The 18,651-nt window shown below is 42.8% G+C and overlaps 1 protein-coding gene across 1 annotated transcript in view; it reads right to left on the bottom strand.

The window, feature by feature from the left end:
* fam3c (FAM3 metabolism regulating signaling molecule C) overlaps positions 1-18,651 on the bottom strand; it is a 45,336-nt gene that overhangs the window by 17,477 nt on the left and 9,208 nt on the right. Inside the window, exons 7-9 of the mRNA XM_083658303.1 lie at positions 1,909-1,959; positions 1,700-1,784; positions 503-629 (exon numbers count right to left, since the gene is read on the bottom strand). Coding sequence (XP_083514429.1) covers positions 503-629; positions 1,700-1,784; positions 1,909-1,959 — 263 coding nt within the window. The remainder of the gene's footprint in view (positions 1-502; positions 630-1,699; positions 1,785-1,908; positions 1,960-18,651) is intronic.

The following is an 18,651-nucleotide window of genomic DNA, read 5'->3' as shown; positions in this document are numbered from 1 at the left end:
GCGATGTCCTGACACCAGGTATCCCAGCATGCTTTGCAAGGTGGTGAGCGACAGACGCAGCGAAGGAAGCAGTGGGTCAGGGCTGACTGGGCGATAGCGAGTATATCGCCCACATCCCTTGGCGGTGTTATGGCCCTGTCAGAGGGCCATAACTTTGCGCCGGCGACGGACATGTGGTCACGTGAATATGACACCATATATCTTGCTGACGGTTCCTTTAATAAACAGACAACGTTCATTCTTCTTCTTTTTATTTAGTTATTGGTGGTTGGCAAACTAGCTTATAGGTGCATTATAGCCACCAAGTGGACTGGAGTGGCACTACAGTCATTTATCACCTAAACTGGGAAGCACTGCTCAAAGTGCGACACCTAGTGGTAAAATTCGGCATACCGGTTCAATGCGATTTGAAGAATAATATCGAACCGATTTAAAAAAAAATACACAGACTCATGCCTAGTGAGTGAGTAGATGCAAGTATGAGCTTTCAGAGTCTTGTTACCTGTTCAAAGGGACTCTTGGTCTTGATGCCTTTGCCTCCTACAAAGATCCAGTTATCCCTGAAGCCGAGGTTGGTGACGCTTGAGCTGCCCAGATCAGCAATCAGCTTCCTGGCTTCATCGTTGAGTCTACAGCAAAAAGAAGCCAGAAGTCATTTCATGCCCAACCATGCTTAACACTGACCAATATTAGAGGCAACTAAAGCATTTGAGGTCAGGTGAAGCTAAATTAGGTCACGTAAATCGAAATCGTATCATGGATTGTGGAGTGTGTGCATTAGAGCTACGTAAAAAATCTACGCTTCAATCATTGCCATGGTAATCTACGCTCAAATCAGCAATTGATGCTTTGTTGTTATTGTTTTTTCCCCCTCCTCTCCTCTCTTTCTCTCTCCATATGCACAGCCAGCTAACGTGGGGTGTAGCTTCGTGAGACAGTCCCTAGTTATCTGGCTGGGCGGGGTCCTTCGGGCCAACACTGTTTTTTAACATGGGGAACTCACACCGGCACGCGCCGTGAGCACAAACAAATGCACCCAACAGCCAGTAGCCACACAAATGGTGAGCTGTGGTCTGCAGAGCTCGTGTTGTAAACATGAAACTTTGTACACTTCTTTCCAACCCAATGTGAGTAACGTTACAAGTGTTCAAGTGAATTCAAGTTGTTTAATTTGTTTATAACGTTGTATAACGAATTAGCAGCAGCAGCGTATATATACTGTATATATATATATATATATATATATATTTATAAAACGGCTCTCTCAAATCAAGCAATCTGATTGGTTCACAGCCATTGTATAAATCCAATAACCCACTCCAACAACCCATGGCCATGGGTTATTGAGTTGCCATGGCAACTCTTACTAAAGGCTTTGGTTACCTCAAATGACAGTGTAGAAAACAGTGCTTCTAAGGGTTAGCTGTTAACCCTAGCGATTCTGAACCCTTAGGGTTCTGTTAACCCTAACCCTAAACACTTCTATTGAATTGAAAATAAATCAAAAATTCATTCATTTGATTCCCAATCACGACACACTGGTAAGAATGATTAATATCGAATTAAAAATGCTTTTAAATGCAAAATAATGGCATTTTAAACATGCGATACAAAGATGCGATTAATCGCAATCAACTATAATATATACATATATATATATATATATATATATATATATATATATATATATAGTCCTTACTTTGTTGCAGGGTCATCAAAGGTGGCCATCATCACGATTGTGCCATCTTCAATTTCTTTCAGGAACTTAATGAAGGGAACCACATCTGCCAGAGATCACAAAGTCATTGCACTTTACACTTGCCACAGGGATACAGTACACATGACTAAACGCAATACACGTTCTTCAACTGATCATGTCTGAAATAACAGGTATGGAAATTAACTCACCTCCTGCCCACATATCAAAGAAGTCGGTCTTGATCAGCTCCCCTTTTGCCCCTATAGGGGCAATAAGATCCCATGTTATACCACCTTCAAGCTAATCTTTACTATACACAGAAGGCCTTTTATATCACCTAATTTATACTAATGTATTACATATAGTACATAGTATTGGCAGTGGTTCACTGCAATGTTTTATTTGATTTGATTTAACCTTTATTTTAACAGGTAGTTACTTGAGATCAAAGATCTATTTTACGAGCAAGACCTGGCCAAAATGGCAGCATCTAAAAACAGCAACAACAGCAACAGCAACAGCAGCAACAACAACAACAACAAAACAACAAATAAGCAAAGCACAAATACAGACAGGAACATTAAAGGCAACGTGGTACAAGATAGATTAAAAGAGACAAGATTAAAAGAGATAAGGAGGGATAGGAGAGTGGGATAAAATGTAAAGTAAGAAAGATGGGGGAGGTGAGGTCGCTGAGGAGAGAAGGTCAGATAGGTTAAGGTACAATAAAACATTTACATTGACCCATCTCGTTCTTTAAAATGTCAGTGATTTTAATGTAGGTCTGTCAAATCAAACAATCAATCAATCATATTATATTATATATAGTGCCAAATCACAAGAGTTATCTCAAGTAGGGATGCAGCGGTTTCCGGTTTGAAGGTATACCGCGGTTTGAAAAAGCCACGGTATCAAAACCACTAAATTTTGCCGTCATACCTTCTCCACGGTATCAGCTGTTTCCCTGAGAGAAAGTGCCCAGGTCCCTTGCAGAGACAGAGTGCAGTTACGCGGCCCCTCCCCCTGCTGCATGTGTGTGTAGAGCAATCAGTAGCTGGCAGACCGCAGCTGCGTCATCATCATCAACGAGTCATCATTGTTGTGTGAGTGGCGTGCCGCATGACAATGGCTGCCAGAGAGGTGAAGAACCCCCCAAACTTTTTCCCCAGTCAAAAAAGGACAAAATCGGTAGTGTGGGACTATTTTGGTTATCAGAAAAACGGATGGCCAGGGCTTACAGGAGGAAGGACAGCCAACATGCAAGACGTGCAGGCGAAGAGTGGCTGCACTAGGAGGCAATAGCCTACCTCAAACATGATAGCCCATCAACACCAGTCGTCCTCATTTGCAAAATTCAAGGTACTTAACGTTGTCTTGCTTCATCATGCATCACATCGGACATAACGCTAAACCATTTCCACAGGCAGGTTTGAGGAGTAGCTAACATTAACGTAAGATAAACACTCATGACTCATCATAGGCTATCGTTAACTTGGCTAATTAGCATCAGCTGACTAACGTTAACGTAACGTTACTTCTTGACTGAGTGATCACGTCTTGTGTAGGCCAGGCTGGCCAGCGCCTCGTTATCAAAAACATATTGCACTGAAGAGAGAGAAGTAACGTTCAATAATGTAGAAACTAAGACTCCTCCAGCCTGCCAGTGAATTGAGGCACAAACAGTGTGTGTGTGTGTGAGAGAGAGAGAGGGGGAAAAGACAAGCGCTCAGCACAGGGGCAGAGGCATGTGTGAGACAGAGGGAGAGGGGGGTGTGTGAGTGGGGGTGTGCGCCATCAACGTGAAACAATCATTTGTGTCCAGTGCAGTCAGTGTCCATCCGATTTTTACAAAAGATAAGCATCTATTTGATATTATGTGTTTTAGTTTTACATAAAATTAGATTAAATAAATCGTCATTTATGATAAGTAAGAATAGTACTGTACTGTTATATATCCAAGCACACACACATTCGCAACAGTTAACTGTCATTACAGATGTAGGTTACATTAACATTTTTTTTTCTTTTTTTAGGCTAGCAGTAGTACTGGCACCAGCGTAGGGGTATCCACATCAACAGCTGCAGAGACCAGCCAACAATTCAACATGCATTTGCCTATGCACCCAAATCCAAACATGCCAAATAATTAAATGATGCTGTGGTATACTTCATTGCCAAAGATATTTCTGTCATCATGGTCCCCATTCAACTATCATTTTGTTCATGGTAAAAAAAAAAATGTTTTTTTTGTGCCATATTTGACAAGAATACATAAAGGTCCGCGATACCGTGATACCGTGAAACCGTGGTAATTTTCTCCAAGGTTATCATACCGTCAAAAAATCATACCGCTGCATCTCTAATCTCAAGTAGTGCAGCAGATAATTGCATATTTCAGAAGGATCGTTCACTTTGTGATGCAAGCATGAAATTTGGCACAGATACTCTTCAAGGTCCACTCTTTTGAAAAAGGGCGCTGGCCACTCAAAAATCCAAGATGGCCACCCTTTTTCCAAGATGGCTTCGACGTGTTGTACTAAATGAGCATGTAACCTATGTTTGGTAACATAAAATGTTTTATGGGTCTCACATTTCTTTATTATAAGTGTTATTTTTGTCATAACTACTATGTGAAATGCTGTAGCAAAGATGGCGTTCAAGATGGCCGCCATGTGATGATATCTTATGATCTAAAATACATAGAAACCCAGTTTTTTGGTCTATACATAGGTTTTTGGGGTTGTGGATTCCAATAGAGCTATTCGTTTTCTTGTCAGAGCACAATTTAGCTTAGTTTAATAGAGTGAATGTCAGTGTGCAACCAGGGCACACTGGTAACATCACTGCTGTGGAACTCAGCATGGGGTTCAGTGTGAGCTGATCTAGTTTTACTAATACTGTGATGAATAGTGATAGTATAGCTTAGGTTAGTGTCCCAAATGCTGTCTAACAGCCCCCAATCAATTAGCTGGTAATAATAGTAAGTTGATGTAGTTAGATAGCCGCGCCTGAATTGACAGGGTGTGCCAGCGCGGGAGAGCCGAGCCAAGGGTAAGCGGGGCTATACATGACTCGTTCATGTATACTTACCCGGAAGGTGTACAGATCACACAGGACTAATGACACTTGATGAATGATCGGGCTAGGTGTAGGTCACCCGAACCTAGTTGTATCCCATACCTGAATGTGCGGTATCACTTTGATTAAGGTGGTAAAAGGATTGCCCTTCGGCCTTAATCAGAAATCAATCCCCAAAATGTTTTAGTTTAGGTGTCCAAGTCTAGATGAGGATAAAAACCCACATATCTTGTCTCCATACTTTGTATCTCTCTTCCACTCTTTTCCTCGTTATCTCTCTCATGATTAAAGTCCTAAATTCCCACATCACCCTGCTGTAAATTGGCCATGTTTAATACATTTTTGAAACCTGTGGTGCAAAAGAAAAGGTGAGAGGAGGTAGGAAGGAGTGGGTGGTAGCAAAGGCAGGTATGAATGGATGGAGGAGAGTTTCAAGCAGAAGAGTTGAATTCAAAAAGAGGAAGGGTGGATGAGAAGAAGTAACAAAGAAAGGAGATCGTTCGCTAAATGACTTTGACACTTTGGGGCCTCTTCTCCTTCCTCTATCTGCTTTACATCATCCTCAGGATATTATGACACACACTGCCTGCAGGCAGGCATGCCTGCGTGCACAGATAGCACATGGCCACCCACACACAGTCTCAAGAGTCTCCATATCGTAGTTTCAGTTGGCTAGGTCTCACCCTGGCACACAACCAGACAGTAAGACAAATCAACCCAGAAACTGTGTCTGACTGTCTTAATGGTCACCTCACCTTGTATACAGTAGTGACAAGGCATTACACAGGAAGGCGAATGGTTAAATAAGATTGCTTTATGTAGGGGAGAGCAGGGCATGTGGTCACACTGTTCACTCATTGCTGTATTTCTCACTAGTGCCTTACTACTGAGAAACTGTATTTTTTGGGAACACTTTATAACTGTAAGCTACTGTACAGTACACTAAATAGGCTACTTAGTTATTCAATATACTGATGCGGACATTCCTTTCTTTACCTTGAGTCTCTTTTAGTTTAGCTTCAGCACCAGTTTTTTCAACTGGTGGGGGATCTGTGGGGATGTTACAGTATTTAGGGCCCCAACCCTATATTTTTGACAACATGTTCCATACGTTTATGGACCATTAGAGGGTTATTGTGCTTTTGGCTTTAATTTTTTATTTTATTTTATTTATCCTTGAATTAACCAGGGTAATCGCATTGAGATTTCCATCTCTTTTTCAAGGGGGCCCTGGCCAAGAAAGCAGCAAACAGTTAATTCCACATAATACATTAACACCAACACAAGTAAAAAATACAAGACAATATGGTCACACGAGAAGTAAATAAAATTGGTTCGCAATTCAAATAAAGGCAAATTTAAAAACATGAGCACTCCTTTGCCAGCAGTTGTCCAATTTGTTCTTTGAAATTATCCATCCTAATGAGGGAATGTAATTTCAGTTGTAGCAGATTCCAGGAGAAAGGAGCAGCATAGCTAAAGGCATGTTTCCCAAACTCAGTTCTCACAGTAGGAACATGATACGAGATAGAGGTTTTTGATCTCAGATTGTAATGAGCACCTCTAGATTGAGTGAGCAAGGTGCTTAAGTAAATTCGTAGCTGGCCCAGGATGGCTTTGTAAACAAACAAATACCAATGTGACTAACCCTAACCCATGGGGGCAGACATATTTGTTTAATCCTAGGTGGTACTTGGGGCCAAAACAACATGTCTATCTAATTCTAACGATTGAAGAGCGGCCTGCGGCTCCCCCCAATCAGGGCGTACATGGATGACATGACGACGATAACAACAACAAACACATGCACCAAACACTTGCTCGATAAACTCCAAGGAAACATCGAATGGGCACGAATGGAGATTAAGCCCACCAAATCCCGCAGCATCTCCATTGTCAATGGCCAACTCGCCAATGAGAGGTTTCACATCAACAGCGAACCAATACCAACAATCTTGGAGAAACCCATCAAAAGTCTTGGTCGCTGGTACAGCGCAGACCTGAAGGACTCCAAACGGCTAGCACTGTGAGAGTCATGTTCTTCGACTTCTCCAGTGCTTTCAACACCATCAGGCGATAGTTGGATGTATCAAAGATGGCGATGAAGAAGAGTATCGGGCTGTGGTGGCCAACTTTGTCACATGGTGTGAGCAAAACCACCTGCAGCTCAATGTGTCAAAGACAAAGGAGCTGGTGGACCTGAGGAGGGTCAAGGCACCGGTGACCCCTGTTTCAATCCACGGGGTCAGTGTGGACATAGTGGAGGATTACAAGTACCTTGGAGTGTACATTGACAAGAAACTGGACTGGGCTAAGAAATCTGATGCACTCTACAAGAAGGGGCAAAGCTGTCTCTACTTCCTGAGATGGCTGAGGTCTTTCAACGTCTGCCGGACCATGCTGAGGATGTTCTATGAGTCGGTGGTGGCCAGTGCCTTCCTGTATGCTATAGTGTGCTGGGGCAGCAGGCTGAAGGCAGCGGACGCCAACAGACTCAACTGATCCGTAAGGCCAGGGACATTGTGGGGCTGGAGTTGGGCTCTCTGACAGCAGTGTCGGAGAAGAGAACGCTGACCAGGCTACGCTCCACCATGAACAATGACTCTCTCACCCACTCCACGCCGTGCTGGTCAAACACAGGAGCACGTTCAGTGAGAGGCTGATCCCACCCAGATGCAACACAGAGAGGCACAGGAAATCATTCCTGCCTGTGGCCATTGGACTCTTTAAAGTGGAGATGAAACAGCGCAATAAACACACATCATAGCATTAATTTGCTATTTAGATATACCACAATCAATAATATGTTATAAAAGTAAGCCGTTTCTATGACAACACCGTTTGTACTGCCCCTTTGCCTTGCATTCTTCAACTAGGGCGCCGCCATGTTTGTCAGTGTTACGTGCTGACGTCACGAACATGGACAGGCTAGTAGCCACATAGCTCCACACACTAGTTGCGCGCTGTTACAATGGAGTCTGAAAGCTTTGACGAGGTGGAAAGACTCACGGATCAGGTCGGAAACCCGATTGCATATGCTTTTGAGCCAGTAAGAGCAAGAGCAGTGGTAAGACATGCTCCTATCGATTCGGACGACGGCGGAGAAAGTGACATTGCCGAAGATGAAAGCCAGCGGATAGGGAATACTACGTGGTGCCACTGCTTCGCTTGTATCGCAATGCAAACCCATGTGGAAAGCGGGTGCTGCCAAGATGACCATATGGCAAACCTGGAGCACAACAAGAGAACTGTATTACCAGCAATCCGACATTTCAGATGTTGTGTCTTGGGTAGAGACGTCCTGGAGGTCTCAATGTTGTCCTTGCGGGATGTCCGAGCTGAGATATTGGAGCGGCCAATAAACAGCAGGTAAACTAGCTACATTCAATCCTTCGGTTAATAGTTAGCCCACAAGAGAGGGCGCTCGTGAGCAGCAACATGTAGACACGTATGTGACTTGAGCTCTGCATGAAAAGAACAATTTCGTTAAATTCCAGCCTCTAAACCAACTTCTCGACTGCCTAAATAACATCCTAGCCTATCGCGGCATAACGCAATCCATTTCTGGCTGTTTTATCAAACAACAACCAACGCGGGTGTCGATGAGAAGAAGGACGCGGCGGCAAGCTAACCTAGCCTCTGAACAAAAAGCGCCTGCAGGAAGCATGTCGGAGGAAGCCGTCGCTACCATAATGGAGGCTATCAAAGCCTCAGAACAACGGGTTACGACCAAAATAGAAAGCTCTGTCTCTGATCTATCGACGGACCTGCATGCGAAAATTGAGAGCCTCTCAGATGAGCTGCGAAAAGAAATAACCAAGGTCCGCTCTGAAGCGCAAGTGGCTATGGTTAGCACAAACAAGGAAATCAAGCTACAAGCTACGTCGATACGGCACCTGGAGGAGGGTGTTAACCACTACTCTGACCGGATTATGGAGCTAGAAACCCAGGTGAAGTCGCTAACCTCCCAAACTGAGCAACTAGCAACCAAAGCAGACGATCTGGAGTCCAGGCAACGCAGAGACAACTGCCGGATAATCGGGGTGGAAGAATGCTTTGGAGATACTCGTATGGAGGTGCCGGTGGCTAAGCTACTTCAAGATGCGTTGGGCCTCGACTACGCTCCCACGCTGGACCGGGCCCACAGAAGCCTAATGCCCAAACCGAAAGAGGGGGACCCCCCGAGACCGGTCGTGGTTAAATTTCATTATTTCCAGGAGAAGATAGACGTTCTGAGGAAGGCATCAAACAAGCGCCCAATTCATCACAACAACAAACAGATCTTCATCTACCCGGATTTCACGATCGCAGTGAGGAAACGCCGAGCAGCTTTCAAGGAGGCACGGGAGTTGCTAAGCAGATGCCCAAACACCAGGTTCGGCCTCCTTTTTCCTGCTACATTGAAGATTACAGCCCCGAATGGAGACCAGAGATCATTCGACAATCCGGTGGAGGCAAGGGAATACATAGTAAGGCATTTACAAACGAGGGACCAAGGCTAACGCTAATGTTATTGCTAAGCAAAGGGCAGCACGCAGACCGACCCTAATTCCATTAGCCTGCTAAAAACATAAGTCTAAGATTGTCATTGGCCACCACTATTCAATAAGGTGTTAAAATATATGGGACAGAGGTGTAACGTTAAACGGTCCGTGTCGCGGTTGTGTTTTTTGTTTTTGTTTTGTTCTATCTCCATTGGCAACGGACATTACTGCCACAGTGGTCTACAAAGAGTTTACACTGACAAGAGGAGGCGATGCTTTCACTGACAAGAGGAGGCAGGCCGCCATCTTGGCCTGACGGAGCCTCCCTCTGATTGGCCTTTACCGGTTTGTCCCACTCAAGATAGCGGCGCGGATGTCAAATAGCAATTGACTGTGCCTCAGATACTTTGTGACATGGCAACACGGACTTTTATTTTATTTTATTTCTCCCAATGCCATCACCAGTCCCGACTGCCAATAGTGGTAGGTGCAGAAGAGGAAGGAAAAAGAGAAAGAAGGAAAAACAAAAAACAAAGGAAAAATAATAATAACAAAAAAAAAAAAAAAAAAAAAAAACCTTGTTGTGCCTTCTAAACTGATTCATAGGCCAGACTGTTTACTCTAAATGCCGTTCTTATTTCATTTTATTTTATGTGTTGTCCCCTGTTTGAATCGCTATCACAGCCTGAATGGTTATAGACGGCAATAATCACCAAATGAGTACATGTGGCAGTGGTCAAAACTCACTATATCAGGGAAGTTAAAATATGTTAGAGGATTATTTTCCCTCTACTGTTCGATTCATGCATAGCTCTTACAGGGTTTAGTCAGATACCAGGTGTTTCGTTTGATGGAAAGCTCATCTGGCGTTAGAGCAACTCTCAATTTGGGGCAGATAGCCTCTAGGGAAGGGAACCAAGAGCATTTGTTTTTCATTTTGTCTATATGTGATGTATGTTTAAAAGATCCGAATATTTTGTCTATAGTAAGCAATGGCTGATTCATTCCCTTGCTGTTTTTGGTTAGGATGACGCCGCAAAGACAGATACCCAGAGCTACTGGCTCTGTAAGTTTTATCTCCTGGAATATTAGAGGTATGGGCAGTGCGGTTAAACGCAACAAAATATTCTGTCACTTAAAATCATTTAACCCAGACGTCATGTTCTTACAGGAGACACACTTAAAGACTAATCACCACACTAGGCTTAGAAATAACTGGATTGGACAGGTCTATCACTCTAATTTTAACCATAATTCCAGGGGTGTAGCAATCCTTTTCAAAAAGGGTGTCCAGTTTGATCTAACTAAATCGATTCAAGACCCTAATGGCCGTTACATTATACTAGTTGGCATAATATACAATACTCCTGTCATACTCATAAATATATATGGCCCAAATTGGGACGACCCGCAATTCTTCACTAAATTAATAACTTCTATTCCTGATGTTGATACTCACCAACTTATTGCTGCTGGAGACCTAAACTGTGTATTGAATGCACAACTAGACAGATCCAACCCCAAGCCAGGCAGTCAATTATCCAAGGCGGGAACAGTTGTCAACACGTTCATGCAGTCTTATGGTCTTACAGATCCGTGGAGGAGACTCAACTCCGCTACAAAACAATTTTCGTTTTTTTCACCAGTCCACAAAAGCTATTCTAGAATAGACTATTTCTTAATAAATGACAGTCTCTTTCCATCAGTCACCAACTCACAATACCATGGTATTGTTATTTCAGACCACGCCCCAGTGCAGCTGGACATACATTTTCCTGACAATGTACACTCTCGACGATCGTGGAGGCTTGACCCCTCGCTACTGCTGTGCGCTGAGTTCAAAGAATTTGTGGACAAGCAAATAGGGTTCTTTCTCGATACAAACGACAGCCCAGACATATCACGATGCACGTTGTGGGAGACATTGAAAGCCTACATCAGAGGACAAATAATTTCATACACAGCCTACAAAAATAAACAACGTAATAAGCGCCTGTTAGAAATTGAACAATCTATACTGGATCTAGATAAAAGATATGCGGCTTCCCCCTTATCAGAACTTCACAAAGAGCGTCTTCTTTTACAAGTAGAATTCAATACCCTTTCCACTCATCAGGCAGTGAAGAATATACTCAGAACGAAACACAGGTTCTACGAACATGGAGACAAAGCAGGCAGAATACTCACACACCAACTCAGACAAACATCCACCAACTCCCAAATTACAGAGATAAATACTGGTCCAGATACAACCACATGCAACCCCCAACTTATTAACAATCAATTTAAGAAATACTATTCAAACTTATACCGCTCCGACGTAGGAACAAATAACAGTGCAATGCAATCATTCTTGGATGAATTAGATACTCCCACTCTTGACTCAGAAGTCCAGACATCTCTTGATGAGCCACTTACCATCTGTGAGATACAAGCCGCGATTCAGTCCATGCAGACCGGAAAGGCCCCAGGACCTGATGGGTTCCCGGCTGAGTATTACAAGGCCTTCTCCCCCAAGCTCGTACCGATCCTCAAAGCCATGTATGATGAAACACTAGAAAAGGGTAATTTACCGCCAACCCTCACACAAGCGACCATATCAGTTTTGTTAAAGAAGGATAAAAACCCGCTTGACTGCTCATCTTACAGACCCATCAGTCTTCTATGTTGTGACTATAAGATATTGACCAAATCCCTTGCAAACCGTCTAAACGAGGTGATGCCTACAATTATACATCAAGACCAGACAGGCTTCATACCAGGACGACAGTCGTTCTTTAATGTGAGGCGGCTACTCAATATAATACACTCAGCCCACTCAGCACAGCTACCTGAGGTGGTCTTATCACTAGACGCCGAAAAGGCATTCGATAGGATAGAGTGGGAGTATCTACATGCAGTTTTAAAGAAATTTGGATTCGGGGAAACATTTTGTAAATGGATCAGTATTTTGTATGACAGCCCCAGCTCGTCTGTTAAGACAAATGGTGTAATTTCAGATTATTTCCCACTATGCAAAGGGACTCGTCAAGGTTGCGGTCTTTCGCCATTTCTGTTCGATTTAGCCATAGAACCACTTGCCATTGCGATTAGAGAGGAGGAGAGAATTAGGGGCATCACAAGGGGGGGAGTAACTCACAAGGTTTCGTTATACGCGGATGATCTGCTCCTCTATGTAGCCGATCCAATACAGTCCATCCCGCACCTTTTACATCTGGTGCAGGAGTTTGGGAATTTCTCTGGTTACAAATTAAATTTAACTAAAAGCCTCCTTTTTCCTGTGAACAGTATCAGCAAAACACTAAAATATGACCAATTCCCCTTTAAAGTGGAACCTCAATCCTTTCAATACTTAGGGGTACAAATAACTGGCTCCTTTAAATCACTCACAGTGGCAAACTTTAATAAACTGTTAGACCGAACGAAGGCAGATCTAGAGCGGTGGTCAAGCCTCCCGATCTCATTAGCCGGACGTGTCAACACCATCAAAATGACAGTATTACCAAAATTCCTATATTTATTTCAAGTACTCCCTGTTTGGCTCCCTAAACAGTTCTTTATTAAGCTGGGAAGATGTATTAATACCTTTGTGTGGAACAAGTCAACCCCTCGAATGAAAAAGATCTATATGGAGAGACCTAAACCCGAAGGAGGGCTGGGCCTCCCAAATTTTTTAAATTATTATTGGGCAGCAAATATCTCTAAGTTACCTTTTTGGGTTTTGGCATTCATGGGTGAAGACGGGCCCTCCTGGGCACCAATGGAACTTGCCTCACATTCATCAATCTCACCGATGTCATTGTTATCTGCTCCACTATCAGCATGCACTAAGACTAACATTTTTTCCAACCCAGTAGTGTTGAACTCTATTAAAATCTGGATACAATTTCGCAGACATTTTAATCTTAACCAGATAAGTGGACTTTCTCCTGTGTCCCTGAACCATCTCTTTCTGCCCTCACAGATTTATTCAAGTTTTGCTGGTTGGCACAGACATGGGTTAGTTTTCTTTGAAGATCTATTCGACAGTGAATCGTTCTTGTCGTTTGAATATCTATGTAAAGATCACGATATACCAAAATCACACTTTTTCAGGTATCTCCAAGCTCGCAGCTTTGCGTCCAAACATTTCTCCAACTACCCTAAACCTCCAAGTAAGGATGTCACTCACCGATTGTTGAACTTGAATCCGTATGTGAGGGGCCTAATTTCCAGGGCGTATAACGTCATTCAGAATATAGACCCACCAACAACGACTAAACTAAGGCAGGCTTGGGAACATGACCTAGAAATGAAAATCTCGGAGGATGTCTGGGAAGACTGCATATCAACTATTCATACTTCTTCTATTTGTATTAGACATGGGTTAATTCAATTCAAGGTTTTCCACAGAATACACTATTCCAATGACAGACTTGCTAAAATATACCCATCTGTTAGTCCCACCTGTCCTAGATGCAGTAACCCAGTCTCCTTAGGTCACATGTTCTGGTCCTGTCCCTCGCTAATTAAGTTTTGGTCTGATGTGTTTGAATGCCTTTCTGTTCTATGCAATGCGTCTCTTGAACCCAACTCACTGACCGCCATTTTTGGTGTTATTCCATTGGAAACTTTTGTTACAAATTCAAAAAAGAAAGCGGTGGCATTCAGCAGCCTCATAGCACGCAGATTGATTCTAACAAATTGGAAATCCGACAAACACCCCCCTTTTAAGAGATGGATTCAGGAGGTGCTGTCCTTGCTTCAACTTGAGGAAATACGACATACACTGAAGGGGTCGTATGGAAAATTTCTCAGAGTGTGGTCTCCTTTCATTGTGCATGTAAAAGAATTACTCTGACCTGTCACCTGGACATCTAGCCTATTGCTACTACAACCTATGTTTGACACTGGATCTTTTTTGTTTTTGTTTTGTTTTGTTTGTTTTATATTTGTTTTTGCTTTGTTTCTGTTGTCTTTCTGTTGGTATGTGCTCTTGGTCTAAGGGGAGGTAGGGAGGGGAAAGGGGTGGGTAATATGTGGGTCTATGTCTGTAAGAGTCTATGTGATTGTGGTTGTTTGTCTGAATAATTGCAAAACTGTAAATAAAGTTATAAAAAAAAAAAAAAAATACACCACACAAAACACCTCCACAGAAGGGGTTGATGAAAATTGATGGACCACAACTGTTCTTATAAAGTTAGCTTGCTAAAATGCCTGTCTTGTCGCAACCATCACTGTCAAAATTATGATCCCATAACCCAAAACCTGTCTATTTCTATATTAATTTTAGTCATGCACGTTAGAATGAATGGAAATGCATTGGTTCCCGGGGAATCACTTCTCTCCAGCCCATACTAATATTCAGAGGGAGTGCATGGCAATACAAACATCTATATACTAGGCTTTTTCCCATTCAAGTTATGACTTCTAATTATATTAATTTGTTCAGTATACAATCAGATGTATGGGCATACTGTAGCTTTGACAGTGGTCCAGCACATACACTACACATTGTTATAACATTTGACATAATACTGGAGAATGACAGTCATGGTTATAGGATGCAGCCTTGTTACAGTACATCAGTATGCTAAGCCTGTTCTCTTTCTGTGTCAGTCTTTTCAGGCTGACAGCCTACAGACAGTTCACCCTTTGGTCCAGGGGTCATCTGGGAAGGAGGAACAGGTTTCCAATTCCAGCATGTGTCGTCAATGCCATCAGGAACGTCTTCCCATCCGCGGAATACTGTGGATTTGAGTACTACAATGACTTGTAAAAATGTTCTCAGAATGACGTGAGCTATGAATAAATTGTTTTATATGATCCATATGTATGGCCTCTTTGAATTTCATCTTCCCTTTTCACTACCTTATCATGCATATTGTTCTGTTATTTTCTGTACCACTCATAACACTTGCAATGAATTCAATGAATACACAGATGACAACTGAATACATATAACAGTAAATAATCAAACGTATGTTTATTCATTTTCTCTATAACTAACAATGATACAATTAATGGTAAGTAATAAAGTGCAGTTAATTAGAAATGTATCAACACAAACATCTGTCAGAAAAGATCACTGCATGAGTGAAGATAGCAGCACTCCAAAAATTACATGTTGTACAACGCGTTAGCCCTCATTAAAAAAAATGAAAATCTGAAAATTAAGATGCAAGACTTTCAGATTTTCATTTTTTTAATGAGGGCTAACAACAAGTACAACATGTAATTTTTGGAGTGCTGCTATTTTCACTCATGCAGTGATCTTTTCTGACTAATTCCTGTAGCTGAGCACCCACAGCCAAGGAGAAAATTGACGAAGCGCACCTGCTCTACAGTACATCTCAATGTAAACATCTGTTTTGCAACAACTGCTGCTTTGAACACTGAGGGATATCTCGTTGCCAGGCAACATTTTTTTTTTTTTTTTAATATATATAACTGCTGGAGTTTTAACCAATCCAACTGTGAAATTTGAACTCGAAATTCAAACAAAGCAAAAATTGACAAAATTGAACGTTTCGGCTAGTAGCATTTTTTGTTGTTGAAAAAGGCTACTAGCCGAAACGTCCAATTTTGTCTCTGCCCAATAAAAGGCTTAGTTGAAACTGCCTACGGTGAGTGCCAGCTATCCTTGCCCAGCCCTAGGGCAATGTAGTCTGGTCAAAGGGCTTAGAGATTATTTGGAAATCTGCTCATGTGCTTAGCTATTGACAGTGGGGAGGACTCAACAGAGAAAGCAGTGACCATCGCTCAGCATCTAGTACAGAAGCCAGACAAAGCACTGTCAATAGCAAAACACATCAGCAGATTTCCAGCTAAGCCCTTTGAACAGCCTACATTGATTATTATTATTACATTGCCCCATGCATTGTTTTGTGTTCAGATTTTACAGTTTGATGGGCAATAAAATTGACAACCATAAAATGTACTACATCACTATTCATACTTATAGTACTGTCTAGACATATATGGTAAATGGTATATAATAATGTATAGTCCTGTTTGGACAGTACTATACAATAGTAATGTAGTTCATTTTATGATAGACTGTACACTGCTTATATCTGACCAATAGTGGATTCAAATTCATTATTAATACCACACTACGTTGTATACTAGTTATTCTATGCTGTATTCATACTACGGTCTTGTTCATATCTGATCTATAATGTGTACATCGTACACGTATCATACCTCAAACTGTTTACTCTGCATTGAGCGTTGTTTATTTATATTTTTGGCTATACATACATTTATATTAACCATATACATATACACTGCACTACTTGTAGAGCACTGTGAAATGACAAATGAATGAGTGTTTACAACAATTAGCTGGTGTGGGATTTGCTGTGCTAGAACATATTGATTCATTTCACGAGTGCAATTTTTTATTGTGAAGCCAATTAAATTATAAACGGGGGTGTAGTGTAGGGTAAACGTCTTTGAAATGAGGTAGAAATCACTCGCCTGTTTTCAGATCAACTATCTATGGTGGGTAAACTAACCTTGGATAGTCAGTTTACCCAGTATGTACCACTACACCCTAGCCCCTCTCAGGACCTGACCTAACGTTAGATTATGTTATCAATCCTGAGAGGGGTTACTTACACTACACCCCTGATTATAAACATCACAAATTAACTCTCTAGCCTTAATCTACCTCTTGGTCTTTCGCCTTGGCAGCGCGTTTTTGCACTCTGTCAGTCCGGCGGAGGGCTGCCTCTGCCGGGACATGGGTTGGTCTGTCCATCTGCCCTGCGCTATAGCCGCTGAAATCGAAGACGGACGGCACCGCGTCTGGCTTCAGGCGATTTGTTTTGCGAAAAACAAATCTTCCAGACTCATCAAAGCCTCCCTCCTCCACATAATCAGAGCTGACGAAGTGGTCACTGCACACTCGTTGTACGGGGCCCACAGGTGGGTTTTTACGTTTTAGCGCAGCTAGCCATCTACACAGCACTTGCGGTTTTTTGACTGGAACTACATGAAAATGAATATCTTTACCACTACCCTTTACACGATAAAACTCATTTGAGCACCCTGGGGCAATACAGAACGATCCTCCTCGGCTCCGTCTTTCTCCGGGTACAGTGAGTACAGTGTGTTGATCTGCATCCTCCATTGTTACGGGTGAGTAAACAAGAAGCACAAGGGAGGGACAATGTTGCTGACGTCACCATCTAGCTTGCTCAAGCATGGCGGCGCCCAGTGGCGAAAACGGGTGAAACAGGGAAATAGGTTTGAGTGTTCCTGCAAATATAGGTGGTTTTCACAGTTGATTGCAGGGCCCTGTCTTAACCAAGGTACTCACCAAACAAACTACACTCATATTGTTCAGTGCTTCATCTCCACTTTAACGCCTCACTAAGAAGAGCACCTTGGAGACACTCAGTCTCCCTGAGACTGAGTCAGCCGATAGGTTAACTGTGCCTTAGCTAAACCACATGTAATGTGCAAGTCGACTTAATATAATTCCAGTGTGCAATAACTGCAATTTGACATGTACTGTACATTATACTTTATTATACTTTACTCTACTTATTTTAGTTTACTCTATTGCATTTTACTGCATTTTACTGTATTGTATTGACTGTTTACGTTTAGGGAGTATGCTATGTGTGTTATGTGGATATTCATGCCTGAGTGCGAGCAGCTGTAACTTGTCCCAATTTCCCCCCGGGGATCATTAAAGTCTTTCTGATTCTGATTCAAACAGGTGGAGCAACTGAAGCAGGATACAATCAGTGGGCTCAAGCAAATTAACAACACTGCTCTCCCAGGGAAGCTGAAGCTCTGGTGCTTCCAGTTTGGACTGCTGCCCCGTCTCATGTGGCCCATTTCCATCTACGAGGTCACTCTATCCCATGCCAGTCAGCTGGAGAGATTGGTGAGCGCGCAAGTAAGGAAGTGGCTTGGACTACCGAGGTGCCTCACCAGCATAGGCCTGTATGGGAACGGAGCCCTCTCTCTGCCAATCTCGAGCCTGGTGGAGGAGTACAAATGTACCAAAGCAAGGCTGGAAATGACCCTCACCAATCCCGGGATCCATTCGTACGAGGTGCTGCCCCCACCCTAGCAACAGGAAGGAAGTGGAAACCAGCTGCAGCAGTTGCAGAAGCAAAGACCACCCTCAGACACCGGGACATAGTGGGGCATGTGCAGCACAGCAGAGGGGGCCTTGGGTCGGGAACAACACCACTCGCATGGAAAAAGGCTGCTCCATCTGAACGCCGGCACCTGGTTGTGGAGGAGGTGCGCCATCAGGAGGAAGCAGCCAGATGTGCTAAAGCAGTCTCCCAAGCTCAGCAAGGTCGCTGGATGAGGTGGGATGGCGTGGAAAAGAGGAAAATCACATGGGGAGAGCTATGGAACATGGAGTCTAACAGGGTAAGTTTC

The sequence above is a fragment of the Poromitra crassiceps genome (assembly GCF_964638095.1).
Source record: "Poromitra crassiceps genome assembly, chromosome: 2".
Lineage (NCBI taxonomy): Eukaryota > Metazoa > Chordata > Actinopteri > Beryciformes > Melamphaidae > Poromitra > Poromitra crassiceps.
Note: the sequence above shows the minus strand (reverse complement) of the source record. Positions and strands in the feature narration are given on the sequence as shown.